The sequence below is a fragment of the Scyliorhinus torazame genome, chromosome 4 (genome assembly GCF_047496885.1).
Source record: "Scyliorhinus torazame isolate Kashiwa2021f chromosome 4, sScyTor2.1, whole genome shotgun sequence".
In the NCBI taxonomy this organism is placed as follows: Eukaryota; Metazoa; Chordata; class Chondrichthyes; order Carcharhiniformes; family Scyliorhinidae; genus Scyliorhinus; species Scyliorhinus torazame.
The window spans coordinates 117,143,162-117,160,168 of NC_092710.1; the positions used below are offsets into that span (position 1 = coordinate 117,143,162).

General features: G+C 46.4%; 1 protein-coding gene across 1 annotated transcript in view; it reads right to left on the reverse strand.

Annotated features, from left to right (window-relative positions):
- The window catches only part of LOC140411422 (pecanex-like protein 2), a 429,375-nt gene that overhangs the window by 393,737 nt on the left and 18,631 nt on the right, over positions 1–17,007 (reverse strand). Inside the window, exon 2 of the mRNA XM_072500529.1 lies at positions 361–578. Coding sequence (XP_072356630.1) covers positions 361–578 — 218 coding nt within the window. The remainder of the gene's footprint in view (positions 1–360; positions 579–17,007) is intronic.

The window sequence follows — 17,007 nt, forward strand, 5'->3', positions numbered from 1 at the left end:
TACGTTTTAATGTCTCTCGTCGGAACTTGAACCTATAGCCTTCTGATTTAGAAGTTAGTGTTACCCACCAAGCTATGGCATCACCACAAACAAAATGAATCCTCATCTTGTAAATATCTATGATTTACATTATGTGTAAATCCTTCTTGACAGCTGATTAAGGAAGATTGTGGCTGGAATTCTCCAGTCATTAGGATTCTCTTTTCGTGCCAGCAGTGCGCCCCCACCCGTGTCAATGGGAAATCCCACTGACAACCGGCAGGAATGTAGAATCCTGCCGCCAGCGAACGGCGTGCCGCCGAAAAACACGTGGCTGGGGGCCCGGAGGATCCAGCCCCATGTATTTGTCTGCTGTCTTACCCAGGACTAATAGAAGGCACTGGTTCTTGTTCACTACTGTCCCATTCTCCAGGTACGGCCTTGCCCTTTGTGCAAGCGACAGGCTGGTCACTAAGACGTATTATTTCTTCTTCCTCGAACATAAGGTGAAGCCGATAATTAACCGTCTTTATTACAGTAAAGAGGAGAGCCACCAAACCGCAGTAAATCCCAAGTGCGACTTTGCTGGGTGATGCAGCCTGCAAAACAGATCAGGAAAACAGGCTTTAAGCGATTAGTTGCTACTTCAAAGTTAATTGATACATAATCACATGTTTTTCTGTTCAATTTTATAGAGCAAATTCACATTTTACAATTCGTTCCAGCGTATTTAGGAGCATAGGAACAGGAGAAGCTCATTTTGCCCCGTGATCCTGTTCTGCCATTCAATCAGATCAAAGTTGATCATTCTCTTATCTCCATTTAACCGCACTGGTTCTGTAGCCTTTCATACTTCACAAAAATCCATCAATCTCTGTATTGAAATTTAAGTATTAAGAACTAGATTACCAACTGGATTTGAACTTCATTACATAAATTTGAATGTTGAATTGCCGACATATAATCACACGGAGATTTAATTTTCATGGAGTGGAAAACATGTGAATTAAACTGAGGAAGGAACCTCACGCTACACATGAACTTTGTTTCTCTCTCTATTCTCTCTTCACAGATCTCCCCTGACGTGCCGAGTGTTTCCTGCATTTTGTTCTTTGTTTCAGATCCCCAGCATCCAGACTAATTTGTTTATTGAGCTTTAATTATTCTCCCCACAGCAATACTTTGCTCTGACCTCTTTCTCTTCAGCCCAAATATAAAAAGCTGCGAGGTTTCCCCCCTTGAAATTCTGACCAGTAAATGGACAGACAGTGAGTTACTGAGCCATTCAGACCAGATGCAATCCCCGCCATGTGCTGAGTTAGCTAATGCCAGCAAGAAACATTACAGTTGATCTTGATATTACAGGGAGGGGAATTATACACATATTAAGCCAGGTTTGAAATTAGCCATTTTCTCAAAAAGGACTGGAATACAAAAGTGAGGAGGTGATGTTGTAGTTGTACAGTGCCTTGTCAGACCTGCTCCACACTCAGTTTGGGCTCCATACTTCAAGGATACATTGGAAGCATTATGCCATTTTCATGGGATAGATTAAAGACTTAAAAATTGAGGTTAATTACTTGAGGGGGTGATGTAATTGAGGGGCAGAATTTTTCAGTGTTTTTGAAAGTGTTGCTTCAGGGGGAAGTGTTGCCTGCCAGCTGCATGCCGGAATTTATTTATTTTTATCTCCACACAATACAGAGCGCATAAGCACAGGATTAAAAACAAGAACATTAACAACACAGACATCCATGACATAGACAACAATAACATAGACATACAGAAATCACACTATGCTTCTACCAAGTCTTCTAAAATTCACCACATTTTCAGCATTCACAAGCTCAGGCAAAGCATTCCAGTTATCAACAATTCTATGCAGAATTCTGTTTTTATGAATATCAAGGCATGAACCAAATTTCTGTAGTTTGTACTGATGACCACACAAAGTGCTGTCATTGCGAGTAAAGAACCTTTCAGGCTGATCAGTTTATAAACTTCAACTAAATCAAAATTTAACCTTCTCTTTTCTGTAGATTGTAATCCAAGAATTCTGAAACACTCCACACAAAGTATTCCCTTCATGCCTTCCATTTTCCTGGTTACACATCTTTGCACTCTCTCGATAATCTGTCTACCTCTCAAAGTGTGGATTCCAAACTTTGAATGCATAATCCAGATGTGGGTGTACCAGCTGCTTATGGAATTTAAGATAAACACTAACGGAGGAACATCGTTGGCGATATGTAGAAGGAGGTCGCACGTAAGGTATCGCCCATTAGAGTCCTTGGTTTTTGGCCCTTTTCACCTGGTTCCCAATTACTAGGTAGATTCATCCCAGTTAAAAGCCTTTTGTAAGAGGATGTCAAAAAACCCAAGAAGGAATATGGAGAAGAAATGTGTGAGCAGTAACCCTCCTGAGGAGCTGAGCAAGGGGTGCGGAGTCCAGTGAGATCGAAGATGACGGAGGAAAGCTCGTCGGGTGGGGCCGGACCTATTACGGTGGATAAGATAATGGCGATCGAATTTTGAAAGGCAATTCAGCAAACATTTTGAAAGGAATAGGAGGGAGCTGATGGAGACCATCAACATAGTATGTTTTCATATCTATCGGACAGAAGGTAGGGTCCTGAAGTGGGCCAAGGAGAATCGGGAGGTGTGGTGGGAAGGCAGCAGTATTTGTATATATATATATATATATATATATATATATCAGGATGTCGTGACAGAATTGGCCAGGAGGCTTGTGGTCTTTAACAGAGCGAGGTCAGCGATTTAGAAGAGTGCCATTCATTGTGACGTGGTGTACCTGGTGATGTTAAGAGTAATTTATAATTCCCAAGACCATTTCTTCGAGCCGGCAGAGGAAGTGAAGCCTTTCATTAAAGACCAAGGACTTAGAGTTGACTGTGGGGGTTTGAATGGGACTTTGCTGGTAGTTGGGATAGATTTGTATGAGGACATTGTTGGAAAGATAGAAGTAGAACATAGAACAGTACAGCACAGTACAGGCCCTTCGGCCCATGATGTTATGCCGACCATTTATCCTAATCTAAGATCAACCTAACCTGCACCCCTTCAATTCACTGCTGTCCATGTGCCTGTCCAAGAGTTGCTTAAATGTCCCTAATGGCTCTGACGCCACCACCTCTGCTGGCAGTGCATTCCATGCACCCAACACTCTGTGTAAAGAACCTACCTATGGCATCTCCCCTGTACCTTCCTCCAATCACTTTAAAATTATGTCCCCTCGTGACAGACATTTCCACCCTGGGGAAAAGTCTTTGGCTATCCACTCTTTTTTAAAAAAATGTTTTTATTCTCCATTTTCCTTCAAAATTTACAATAATACCCTTAACAATACCAAAGATCCCATCCTCCCACCACCCCAAACAACGGCCCACCTGTCAATATATTCATCCAATAAAACAAACCATCCCACGGTGGCAACAAAAAAACAAAGGAGAAAAAGAAAAAGGAGTCCGGGACCGCCCATGGTCACCATTGACCTATAGAGTCCACTCCCCCTCCCCCCCCTACACTCCACGCCCTCAACCTCTGAAAGAGTACCGTACATGATACCCAAGAGTTATACCCCCCCCCAGTCTCCAACTCCTCCCGTCCACTGCTTCTTGTAAAACTCCTCCTCCCAACCTCGGTTCCTTCTCCCCAACTTTCCACCCCGGCTAGACCACTCGGACCTTGTTCTGCCAGGCTCCGATGGCCGCAGCCCCTCTCCCCACCTCACTCCCGTTCACTGGCCGGCTTAAACTGGCCAGCGTGGAGACCTCTGCCCGGGTCCCTTTCCCCTTTGCCCGGCCCTAGGAAAGCCCAGAAATCCCCTTTTAGCACACAAACCCCACATATCCACCTACACCCCAAAGAGCCCTCATTTCGAGTGAAAGTCCCTTGTCCAAATATATGCAACATTGGCTCCTTTAGCCCCTACCCCCGCACGCAGTGAAACAAAAAAGAAGAAAATAGTCATGAGGTTACATCGGCACATGGCCATTTCTCAATTCTGGCACAGTTCTTCTGCCTTCGCAAACTCTTCCGCTGCTTCCGCCGTTCCAAAATAAAAGTCCCTGAGCTTGTAAGTCACCCTCAGCTTCGCTAGATATACAATGCCGCACTGCACCTTGCTAATGTACAGTGCCCTCTTCACCCATTTGAAGGCAGCCCACCTCCTCGCCAGCTCCACCGTAAAGTCCTGGTATACACGTATACCAGCTCCAGCCCACTGCACCACCCGCTTCTGCTTGGCCCAGCTCAGGACCTTCTCCTTCACCCTGTACCTGCGGAAGCACAGAGTCATTACCCTTGGCAGCTCACTCGCCTTTGGTACAGGCCTCCACGACCGATGAGCCCGATCCAGTTCATATCGGGAGGGATCCTCCCCCTCCCCCAATAGTTTTGCCAGCATCGCGGCAAAATACTCAGTTGGCCGCGGTCCTTCAACTCCTTCGGGCAGCCCCACAATCCTCAAATTCTGTCGCTTGGATCGGTTTTCCAGGTCTTCCATTTTTCCTCGCAGATCCTTGTTAATCTCCATCACCTTCCGCATCTCCTTCCCCATCGAGGCAAGTTGATCAGCATGCTGCAATACCGTCTCCTCCACTTCCTTTGGCGCCTCCCCTTGCTCTCGCACCTCCGCCACTGCGCTCGCCACCGCCTTCGTCACCGGGGAAATCACCTCCTCCATCAGCACACTCAAAACCTCTCTCATCTCCTTCCTCATTGTCTCCATGTATTTTGAAACTGCCTTTCGAATTCCGCAGCCATCACCTTAGTTATTTCTTCAGCCGTAAGCAATGCGGCCTCCCCTGGTGCTCCAGCCTCCATTTTCCTTGTTGACCCCACGGTGACCTTTCCACTCCCCGACGGACCTTCAGCTGTTTTCCTTACGGACGTTCTTTTGCTCACCCTCGACATTTTTCTTCACTGTGCCGTCACTCTGCAGCCTCTGTGCCTTCTCCCTGCTTTTGCCGCCTCCGTGGACCCTGGGACCGGGCTTAAAGCCCCAAAAATGCTGTTCCCGAACGGGAGGCCTCCATTGTGCGGCCGCCTCCCGCCCGCCGTCACCGGAAGTCCGAATGGTCCTCTGGCTATCCACTGTATCCATGCCTTTCATCAACTTGTAAACCTCTCTCAAGTCACCTCTCTTCCTTCTTCGCTCCAGTGAGAAAAGCCCTAGCTCCCTCAACCTTTCTTCATAAGACATGCCTTCCAGTCCAGGCAGCATCCTGGTAAATCTCCTCTGCACCCTCTCCAAAGCATTCACATCATTCCTATAATGAAGCGACAAGAACTGGACACTATATTCCAAATGTGGTCTAACCAGGGTTTTATAAATCTGGAGCAAAACCTCGCGGCTCTTAAACTCAGTCCCCCTGTTAATGAAAACCAACACACCATCCCCCTTCTTAACAACTCTATCAACCTGTGTGGCAACTTTGTGGGATCTATGTACATGGACCTCAAGATTCCCTGTTCCTCCACACTTCTAAGAATCCTGCCTTTAACCCTGTATTCAGCATTCAAATTCGACCTTCCAAAATGAATCACTTCATATTTATCAAGGTCGAACTCCATCTGCCACTTCTCAGCCCAGCTCTGCATCCTGTCAATGTCCTGTTGTAACCTGCAACAGCCCTCAACACTATCGACAACTCCACCAACCATTGTGGTGTCATCGATTAACTTACTAGCCCACCCTTGCACTTCCTCATCCAAGTCATTTATAGAAAGTTGTATCTTTTTTCTTAGCTCTCTCTTTTCCCCTTTTTTGTTAGTATTTTGTTAATTGAAATTTGTGTAGTTTGTTTTTTTTGGCTGTTATTTTTACAGGACCCACGGAGACAGGTCGAGCTGCAAAACGGGAAGATCTCCAACATGGCGCAAGAACTCAACTTATTCATGGAGCGGATGGGGGCAGTGGACCCCTGACGGTTCACCCATCGGGGAAAAGGAGTTCTCCCTCTTCTCCCAGGTACACAATGTTTATCGACGAATCAACTTCTTTGTAGTGGGGAAATCGGTGCTTCCAGGGTTAGTAAGGGTGGAATATTCTGTAATTGTGGATGTGAGGTTGGGGACGGGCTGCGCCCAACACCCACCATGGAGGTTGGACACGGCCCTCCTGGCCGATAAGGCTTTTTGCGAGAAAATATCACAGGCCATGGATGAGTATATTACTAATACGCAGAAAGGGGAGATAGCACCCTCCACATTCTGAGAGGCGCTGAAGGCTGTGACCAGGGATGAAATCATTGCCTACATGGCATGTAGAGATAGGGAAGAGAGGGTGGCTAGGGTACAGCTAGTTGACTCTGTACTGGAGGTAGACCAGTGATACTCCAAAGCTCGACTGCAGAGCTCTTGGCGGAGAGGAAAAAGCTACAAATCGACTTTGATCTGCCCTCCAGGAGGAAAGCAGTGCACCAACTCGAGCAGGCACGGGGACCCTGTACGAGCACACAGACCAGCTGAGAGAGCAGGCAGCCACGAGGGAAATTGTTCAGATTAGAGATAACAAAGGCAAACTAGTAGCGGAGTCTGATACAGTCAACCAGGTATTCGAGAACTTCTACCTGGGGCTGTACACCTCCGAGCCTCCCGCAGGGGATTTGGGGATGAAATAGTTCCTCGATGGACTGGACATGCCAGTTGTGGGGGAAGACAGAGCACTAGAACTGGGACATGTCATGGAGAGTATTAACTTGCTCTATGCAAATGATCTGCGCCTCGAAATGTGGGACCCACAAAGCAGCATGGAGGGAATCACGAAGCTCCTGAAAGAGTTGGAGCCTTCTCGGTTTACAATCTTAACCGGAGCAAAAGTGAGATCTGCCCAGTGAACCTGTAAGTGGGAGGGGCAGCCATTTAAACAAGCCCAACACAAATTTCCCTACCTGGGGATCTAAATCGCTCATGACTGGACACGGATCCACAAATCAAACCTGACCAGTCTGGTGGAGGAAGTGAAAAAGGACCTGCAGAGGTGGGACTCATTCCACTCTCCCTAACAGGGAGACGATCAAGATGAACGTACTGCCCAGGTTCTTCTTCCTGTTCAGATCCATAGCGATCTACATCCCCAAGGCCTTCTTCAACTCATTAGAAAAAATGATCATGGTGTTTGTGTGGTGGGGGTGGAAGAACCTTAGGATCCCCAAAAAAGAACTGCAGAGAACAAGAACCGGGGGGCCTAGCCCTTCCAAACCCGCAGTATTACCACTGTGCTGTAACTGCGGAAAGGATAAAGGGGTGGATAAAGGAGCCAGAAGCCAAGTGGGTGCGAATGGAGGAGAACACCTGCACGGAGAACTCTCTTCGAGCCCTGGCCTTGGCCGTGCTCCCACCCCCACCAAACAAACAAACATTCAAGAAGCCCGTAGAAGTCTTACAACACCAGCTTAAAGTCCAACAGGTTTGTTTCCTGAAGAAGGAGCAGAGCTCCGAAAGCTAGTGATTTGAAACAAACCCGTTGGGCTTTAACCTGGTGTTGCAAGACTTCTTAGTGTGTTCACCCCAGTCCAACGCCGGCATCTACACATCAAGAAGCCCAGTGGTGATTACAACTCTCCGGTCATGGAACTAACTGTGACTGCACTAAAATGTCCGTTAAAGCCTCCCATCTGCAACAACTACAGATTCACACCAGCCATAATGGACGCCATCTTCAAAAGGTGGAGACAGAACCCGGGGGGGGGGGCGTAAACAGCTAGGGATTTCTACACAGATAACACTTGAGGAACTAACAGAAAAGTTCCAGCTGACGGGGCTAATGAGCTATGATACATGCAGGTCAAAAACTTCCAACATTGGGAAGCAAGAATGTTCCCATGACCGCTGCAACAATCGCTGTTAGAGGACCTACTGGACGCGGACATACTAGGGAGAGGGAACTGTGGCGACCTGTATGGGTGACTTAATAAGTAGGGCAGACACACCACTGGACGAGACAAGGGAAAAGTGGGAGAAGACCTACGGTTTGAAATAGGGTGGGGACTCTGGAGTGAAGCACTGTACGGGGTCAACTCCACCTCTTCCTGCGCAAGGCTAAGCCTAATGCAGCTGAGAGTGGTACACAGAGCGCACGTAATCAGAACCCGAATGAGCAAATTCTTCCCGGAGGTGGAGGGTAAATGCGAACGGTGCCAAGGAGGCCCGGCCAACCACGCCAACATGTTCTGGTCTTACCCGAGACTTGTTGGGTTCTGGACAACCTTCTTCGATGCAATGTCCAAGATGGTGGGGATGAGGGTGGCAGTCTTCGGGGTCCCGGAACAGTCAGATCTCTTCATGGGGAGGAGGGCTGACCCCCTTGCCTCCCAAATTGCCCGCCGGAGAATCCTGCTCAGCTAGCGATCAGCAGCACCACCCAAAGCTGCAGACTGGCTGGCCGACCTATCGAAATTTCTCCAGGTGGAGAAAATTTAATTCGCCATCTGGGAGTCGGAAGAGGGCTTCCACCAATGATGGGAATCATTCACACAGTTGTTCCAAGACCTGTTTGTAGCCAATAACCAAAGGAAGGATAGGGAAGCCACGGTGGGACATAAAGAGACATGGAGCCCAACCATGCCCGGCAAACGACATAAAACACGGTGTCACGCCAACCAAACAGAATCAGGACAAAAAAAACTGATGGGGGAAGAGGGCACGCCAGAAGACCAGAAGGGGAGGGTGGGTCAGGAAAAAAAGGGGAGAGGGAGGCAGCGGACCCAGCTAGAAATGAACACCTACTGGAGAAAGTAAAACTAGAAGCCATAACCATTGTAAATAATAAAAGTTAACAGTTGAACATAATGAAAGGCAATCGATGTATATCTCTTTTTTCTTCTTTTGTTCTTGATGTGTGGTCACACTTGCCTTTGTTTAGTACAATATGAAAAATCCTGAATAAAAACATATTTTGTATAAAGCTAAGAGGTGGATCTCACAAAGTTATGTTGGTGGGGTGGACTCTGCCAACAGCCTCAGCTCCTGACAGATCAAGGATACCGCAATCTAAAAAAAACAAAATGAACTGCTCCCCCCATGGGCATCATAGAATTTACAGTGCAGAAGTAGGCCTTTCGGCCCATCGAGTCTGCACCAGCCCTTGGAAAGAGCACCCCACTTGAGCCCACACCTCCACCCCATCCCCGTAACCCCACCTAACCTTCTTGGACACTAAGGGCAATTTATCATGGCCAATCCACCTAACCTGCACATCTTTGGACTGTGGGAGGAAACCGGAGCACCCGGAAGAAACTCATGCAGCCATGGGGAGAACGTGCAGACGCCACGCAGTGATCCAAGCCGGGAATCAAACCTGGGACCCTGGAGATGTGAAGCAACTGTGCTAACCACTGCGCTACCTTGCTGCCCCTGGGGTGCCCTCCGCTGGCGTGCCCTCTTCCCCCATCAGTTTTTATGTCCTGATGGGATACCACCCCAGGGGGCAGTGCCAGGGTACTACCCAGGCATAACCCTCTCAGCCCTGTACTTACATGTACTGACTGAACCCTGCTGGGTTCTGTGCACCAGTTCTCTGATTTACAAAACCCTGTCGGTGTGAGCAATTCTCTACATGGGGCAATGATACAGCGGGGAGGCACACTAGGTAGATGTAATTGAATGCTAATGTGGTTCCCAACTTTTAATGGAGGGAACCCTATTATGTCATTGGCGGAGGCAGTGAGAACCTCAATGGAAAATCCTGCCAGCATAAAAGCCGTTTTGATATTCCCGCTGTATTCTCCGAACGGCACGTAAGCGTTCACTAGCACCACTGGCATCCCCTCCAACACCTCGTTCATTATCACGTACCTCCCACCCGGGTCCTGTACTTCCTTGGAACGTACAAATCCCGTCCTTTAGCTCAACAGGATGGCCACCCCTGCAGCTTTGAATCAAATCCCGAGTGAAATACCTGACCCACCCATCCCTTTCTCTACCTGACCTGATCCTTCACTGGGAGGTGCAACGCCTGCAAAAAGACCACCTCCACCTTCAAGCTTCTCGTGTGTGAAGACCCGGGATCTCTTCACATTTTACGAACCTTGCGCCTTCATTCCCCTCTACTGTCCGCCATCCTTCCCTTCTTCAATTTCACTCTGAACCCTGAACCCAAGATGACCCATGATCCCACTTATTCTCCAACACTGCCACGTCACCCCCCCAAAAACTTGGCCACCCCCCTGCTCACCAGCATTACTGCCAGCATGGCAGTTCCTGCCTGAAGGCTCCTCCCATCTATCCCTCCACCCGCCTTTCACTCTTTGGTCTATGCAAACGGCCCCCAGTGGACCCGGCCCTCCCCCACACAAGCAAAGCCAAAACCACAGGTCACCCCCCCTCCAAAAAGAAAAACACCACAAAGGGCAGGAGAGGGAGGGGTAGTTGTCACCTTACAAAACTTGTTGACCCTTAGCAAATAATCACAACGGCAAAATCACCTCCCACTGACTGGCCCCCATAATACCTGCATCTTCCAATCTTTGTTCTTCCCTCTCCTCTGTCTCCCATTAACATTCAGTTCTCCCTGCCTAAGCCAAGGCTACCCCCCCCTCGCCCCCTCTCCACACCCAGCTGTCAGAGCTTTTGTGAGCAAGGTCAGTTTTAATATCCTCTATTTCTGGAGGTAGGTGGTGTGTCTGGTGAGGCGGTCCCTCTCGGGAGGGTTTCTTTAGTTGTCGTGTTCTGCATTGGACTGGATGGGCTTAGCTGCTAATGATGGTAGTGTTGGAGGGTGGGCCTGGTGGCACAGAAAACAGATATCGATATTTTTTGGCATTTGAGTGGCCAAATCCTTTCTTTCCTTTCTGGGCGGTCTCAGTTGTCGGGTGGTTCCCACAATTCCAGAGAGGAGGTTATGCGGGCCAGTCCTCCCTCGTGCACAGGCAACCCCCCCCCCCCCACACCACCAATTGATGGAGAGGGACATTTACAGCAGTGAAATTGATGGAGATGGAAATTAATTGGTGAAATGGAAGGAGAATGAAATTACTGACGTGAAATTGGTGTTGATCCAAATTACAGCAGCTAAACTGAAGAACAAGGAAATTAATAGTGGTGAAACAGATGGAGAAAGAAATTAGAACAGTGAAAATGGTGCCAATGGAAATTACAGCAGTGAAATTGATGGAAAAGGAGGTGAAATTACTGTCGATCCAAATTACAGCAAGTAAATTAAAGGAAAAGGAAATTACAGTAGTGAAATTGTTGGAGAAGGAAATTACAGCAGTGAAAATAGTGCCAATCGAAATTACAGCAGTTAAATTGAAGGGAAACAAAATTACAGCGGTGCAATTGGTGTCGATGGAAAATCCAACAGCACAATTGATGGAGACGGAAATTATAGTTGTGAAATTCATGGAGAAGGAAATTACAGCAGTTAAAATGGCGGAGAAAGAAATTATAGCAGTGACACTGATGGAGGAGGAAATTACAGCAATGAAAATGATGGAGAAGGAAATTATAGCAGTGAAATTGTTGGAGATGGAAGTTACAGCAGTGAAATTGACGGAGAATGAAATTACAGCAGGAAAATTGAAGGAAAATGAAATTACAGCAGGGAAACTGGTGTTGAGGAAAATCCAGCAGCATAATGGATGGAGGAAGAATTTACAGCAGTAAAATTGATGGAAGGAAATTATAGCAGTGAAATTGATGGAGATAGAAATTATAGCAGTGAAATTCATGGAGGAGGAAATTATTGGAGTGAAATTGATGGAACGGAAATAACAGCATTTTTTTTGGAAAAATTATTTATTGAGGCATTTATATATTTATACAATAAACACAATCACAAAACAAAACAAGCCAACAGGGCTGCAAATAACCAACTTAACTACATACCTAACACCCCACCATACCACCCCCACTCTCCAGCTCCCCCACATCCCCATTTTAAATCCACCTCCCACTGCTGACATCTTAACTTCTCAAAGTCGTCCATGAACGGCTGCCACCTCCGGACAAACCTTCCACAGACCCTCTCAAGGCAAACTATATTTTTTCTAGCCTGAGAAACTCTGCCAGGTCACTCACCCACACTCCTGGTTTTATGTCCCCCAAGTCCCTCCATTCTAATAGCATCTGACTCCGGGCTACCAGGGAGGCAAAGGCCAAGACATCAGCCTCCCTTGCCCCCTGGAATCCGGTATTACGGCAGTGAAATTGATAGAGGAAGAAATTACAGCAGTGAAATTGATGGGAGGAAGAAATTATAGCAGTGAAAATGATGGAGGAGGAAATTACAACAGAGAAATTGATGGAGAGGGAAATTACAGCAGAGAAATTGATGGAGAGGGAAATTACAGCAGAGAAATTGATGGAAGAGGAAATTACAGCAGAGAAATTGATGGAAGAGGAAATTACAGCAGTGAAAATGATGGAAGAGAAAATTACAGCAGTGAAAGTGATGGAGGAGGAAATTACAACAGAGAAATTGATGGAGTGGGAAATTACAGCAGTGAAAATGATGGAGGAGGAAATTACAGCAGTGAAAATGATGGGGAGGGAAATTACAGCAGTGAAAATGATGGAGAGGGAAATTACAGTAGTTAAATTAATGGAAGAGGAAATTACAGCAGTGAAAATGATGAAGAGAGAAATTACAGCAGTTAAATTGATGGAGAGGAAATTACAGCAGTGAAAATGATGGAGGAAGAAATTACAACAGAGAATTGATGAAGGAAATTACAGCAGTTAAAATGGAGAAGGAAATTACAGCAGTGAAACTGATGAAGAAGGAAATTACAGCAGTGAAAATGATGGAGGAGGAAATTACAACAGAGAATTGATGGAGAAGAAAATTGCAGCAGTGAAACTGATGAAGAAGGAAATTACAGCAGTGAAAATGATGGAGGAGGAAATTGCAACAGAGAATTGATGGAGAGGGAAATCATAGCAAGTTGTAGCAGTAAAATTAATTGAGAAGGAAATTACACCAATTAATTTAGTGGAAAGGGGAATTACAGCTGTGAAATTGATGGCTATGGAAATTACAGTAGGCAAGGTGGAGAAGGAAATCATAGCAGTAAAATTAATGGAGACAGAAATTACAGCAGGGAAATTGATGGAGAAGGAAATTACACAAGCATTTGAACCACTGGCTATGTTATACATTTTTAAAATTGTAAGCACAGAAATCAAAAATATGCTTTCAGTTTTTCCACTGTTGTGGTATCAGCGAACAGCTTGTTTAATCATTTAGTCCCCAAAGGAATGGCCGCACTCTGTGAACATTCTCCTACCGCTATATTTCTTATTGGTCTTCCTTCAGCTGGAAGTTTATAAACTCTCTGGGTGCAAAGGCGTGTCCTGGGATTTATTAGTGACTGGGGTATATTTATGGCCCCTGATTTTGATCTTCCCCACAATGGGAACATCCTCTTTACATCTACCATATTAAATCATTTCATAATTGTTAAGAAGGTAATATCTCAATCTTCACTTTGCTGGAGGAAAGATCCCTATCCTGTTCACACTTTTCCGATAGCCATAACTTCTCAGTTCTGCAAAAACAACTGATTTTGTACACGGTTAATTAAGCTTCTTGCGATCTTGCTTTTTCCATACATTTTCCTGAGTGGTAATAATTGAGACAGAAGTGATACAAGGATCATTTGGCTCAAATTGTCGATGTCGGTGTTTACCCTACACAAGCAAACAGTGCTAATCACATTTATTCACTATTCCCATATCCCTTCAACATCTTTTCCTTCAACTGCACATCCATCCAATTTAATCTTGAATCGTCGATGATTTAGTGTGTGAATCCATTACTGCCTCATGTTTTGTATCTTCAATACAGATGTTGGAACAAGCTCCATATATCTCCTGCTTCCTATTAATATTGCTCCAGAGACAGCAGTTTTCTCAATGGCTGCAATGTTCCATTTGTACTTCTGCACATGTAAATCTCTTATCTCATGTGCAAGTTGGCTCACACTATGTATTTTCCACATTAACAGCTTTAACCATATTCCTTCTGAGCCTGCATTCAAGTTAACCTGCTATTATGTGAACCACAATGTTTGCTATGATTGACAGTTCCTCACCACATCACAGCAGAAATCAGGTACATAGAACAGTACAGCACAGAACAGGCCCTTCGGCCCACGATGTTGTGCCGAGTTTTGTCCGAAACCAAGATCAAGCTATCCCACTCCCTGTCATTCTCGTGTGCTCCATGTGCCTATCCAATAACCGCTTGAAAGTTCTTAAAGTGTCCGACTCCACTATCACAGCATGCAGTCCATTCCACACTCTATCCACTCTCTGAGTAAAGAACCTACCTCGGACATCCCTCCTATATCTCCCACCCCGAACCTTATAGTTATGCCCCCTTGTAACAGCTACATCCACCCAAGGAAATAGTCTCTGAACGTCCACTCTATCTATCCCCCTCATCATCTTATAAACCTCTATTAAGTCGCCTCTCATCCTCCTTCGCTCCAATGAGAAAAGCCCTAGCTCCCTCAACCTTTCCTCATAAGACCTACCCTCTCCTTTGCACCCTTTCCAATGCTTCCACATCCTTCCTATAATGAGGGTTCACAAATCACAAATAGCAGAGGACCCAGCACTGATCCCTGTGGTACACCGCTGGTAACTGGTCTCCAGTCTGAAAATTTTCCATCCACCACCACTCTCTGTCTTCTATGTGATAGCCAGTTACTTATCCAATTGGCCAAATTTCCCTCTTTCCCACACCTCCTTACTTTCTTCATGAGCCAACCATGGGGAACCTTATCAAACGCCTTACTAAAATCCATGTATACGACATCAACTGCTCGGCCTTCATCTACACACTTACTTACTTCCTCAAAGAATTCAATCAAATTTGTGAGGCTAGACCTATCCTTCACTAATCCGTGTTGACTATCCCGGATTAAGCTGCATCTTTCCAAATGGTCATAAATCCTATCCTTCAGGAACTTTTCCATTGTCTTCCCAACCACCAAAGTAAGACTAACCGGCCTATAATTACCAGGGTCTTTCCTATTCCCTTTCTTGAACAAAGGAACAACATTCGCCACTCTCCAGTCCTCTGGCACTATCCCCATGGACAGCGAGGACCCAAAGATCAAAGCCAAAGGCTCTGCAATCTCATCCCTTGCCTCCCAAAGAATCCTTGGGTATATCCCATCTGGCCCAGGGGACTTGTTGACCCTCAGGTTCTTCAAAATTGCTAATACATCCTTCCTCAGAAGATCTACTTCCTCCAGCCTACCTACCTGAATCACACACTCATCCTCAAAAACATGGCCCCTTTCCTTTGTGAACACTGAAGAAAGATATTCATTCAACGCCTCTCCTATTTCTTCTGATTCCATGCACAGGTTCCAACTACTGTCCTTGACCAGCCCTACCCTAACCCTGGTCATTCTTTTATTTCTCACATAAGAGTAAAAAGCCTTGGGGTTTTCCTTGATCCGACCCACCAAGGACTTCTCATGCCCCCTCCTAAGCCCTTTTTTCAGCTCATTCCTTGCTACCTTGTAACCCTCAAGCGACCCTACTGAACCTTGTTTTCTCATCCTTACATACTCTTCCTTTTTCCTCTTGACAAGACATTCAACCTCTTTTGTGAACCATGGTTCCCTCACACGGCCATTTCCTCCCTGCCTGACAGGGACATGCCTATCAAGGATATGCAGTATTTGTTCCTTGAACAAGCTCCACTTTTCATTTGTGCCTTTCCCTGACAGTTTCTGTTCCCATCTTATGCTCCCTAATTCTTGCCTAATCGCATCATAATTACCCCTCCCCCAATTATAAACCTTGCCTTGCCGTATGGCCCTATCCCTCTCCATTGCAATAGTGAAAGAAACCGAATTGTGGTCACTATCTCCAAAGTGCTCACCCACAAACAAATCTAACACTTGGCCCGGTTCATTACCCAGTACCAAATCCAATGTGGCCCTCCACTCTTGTCGGCCTATCCACATATTGTGTCAGGAAACCCTCCTGCACATACTGTACAAAAACTGCCCCATCTGAACAGTTCGACCTATAGAGGTTCCAATCAATATTTGGAAAGTTAAAGTCACTCATGACAACTACCCTGAGACCTCCACACCTATCCATAATCTGTTTTGCAATTTCTTCTTCCACATCTCTATTACTATTTGGGGGCCTACAGAAAACTCCTAACAATGTGACCGCTCCTTTCCTATTTCTAACTTCAGCCCATGTTACCTCAGTAGGCAGATCCCCCTCGAACTGCCTTTCTGCAGCCGTTAAACTATCCTTGATTAACAATGCTACTCCTCCACCTCTTTTACCACCTTCCCTGCTCTTACTGAAACATCTATACCCCGGAACTTCCAACAACCATTCCTGTCCCTGTTCTAACCATGTCGCTGTAATGGCCAAAACATCGTAGTCCGAAGTACCAATCCACGCTCCAAGTTCACCCTCCTTATTTCGGAGGCTCCTTGCATTGACGTAGACACGCTTCAACCCACCTTTCTGTCTGCCGGTACACTCCTGCGACCTTGATACCCTCCTCAGTACCTCACTACTCTCGACACTGGCTTCTGGAACAGAGCTCGGTTTCCCAGCCCCCTGACAAATTAGTTTAAACCCCCCCGAAGAGCCGTAGCAAATTTCCCTCCCAGGATATTGGTGCCCCAGTGGTTCAGGTGCAAACTGTCCTGTCTGTACAGGTACCACCTTCCCCAGAATGTGCTCCAATTATCCACGTACCTGAAACACTCCCTCCTACACCGTCCCTGCAGCCATGTGTTTATCTGCACTCTCTCCCTGTTCCTCACCTCACTAGCTCGTGGCACCGGCAACAAACCAGAGATGAAAACATGGTTTGTCCTGGCTCTCAGCTTCCACCCTAGCTCCTAAATTCCTGTTTTAAATCCGCGTCCCTTCTCTTACCTACGCCGTTGGTACCAGTGTGTACCACGACTTGTGACTGCTCCCCCTCCCCTTTAAGGATTCTGAAAACACGGTCCGAGACGTCACGGACCCTGGCACCCGGGAGGCAACATACCATCCGTGAGTCTCTTTCGC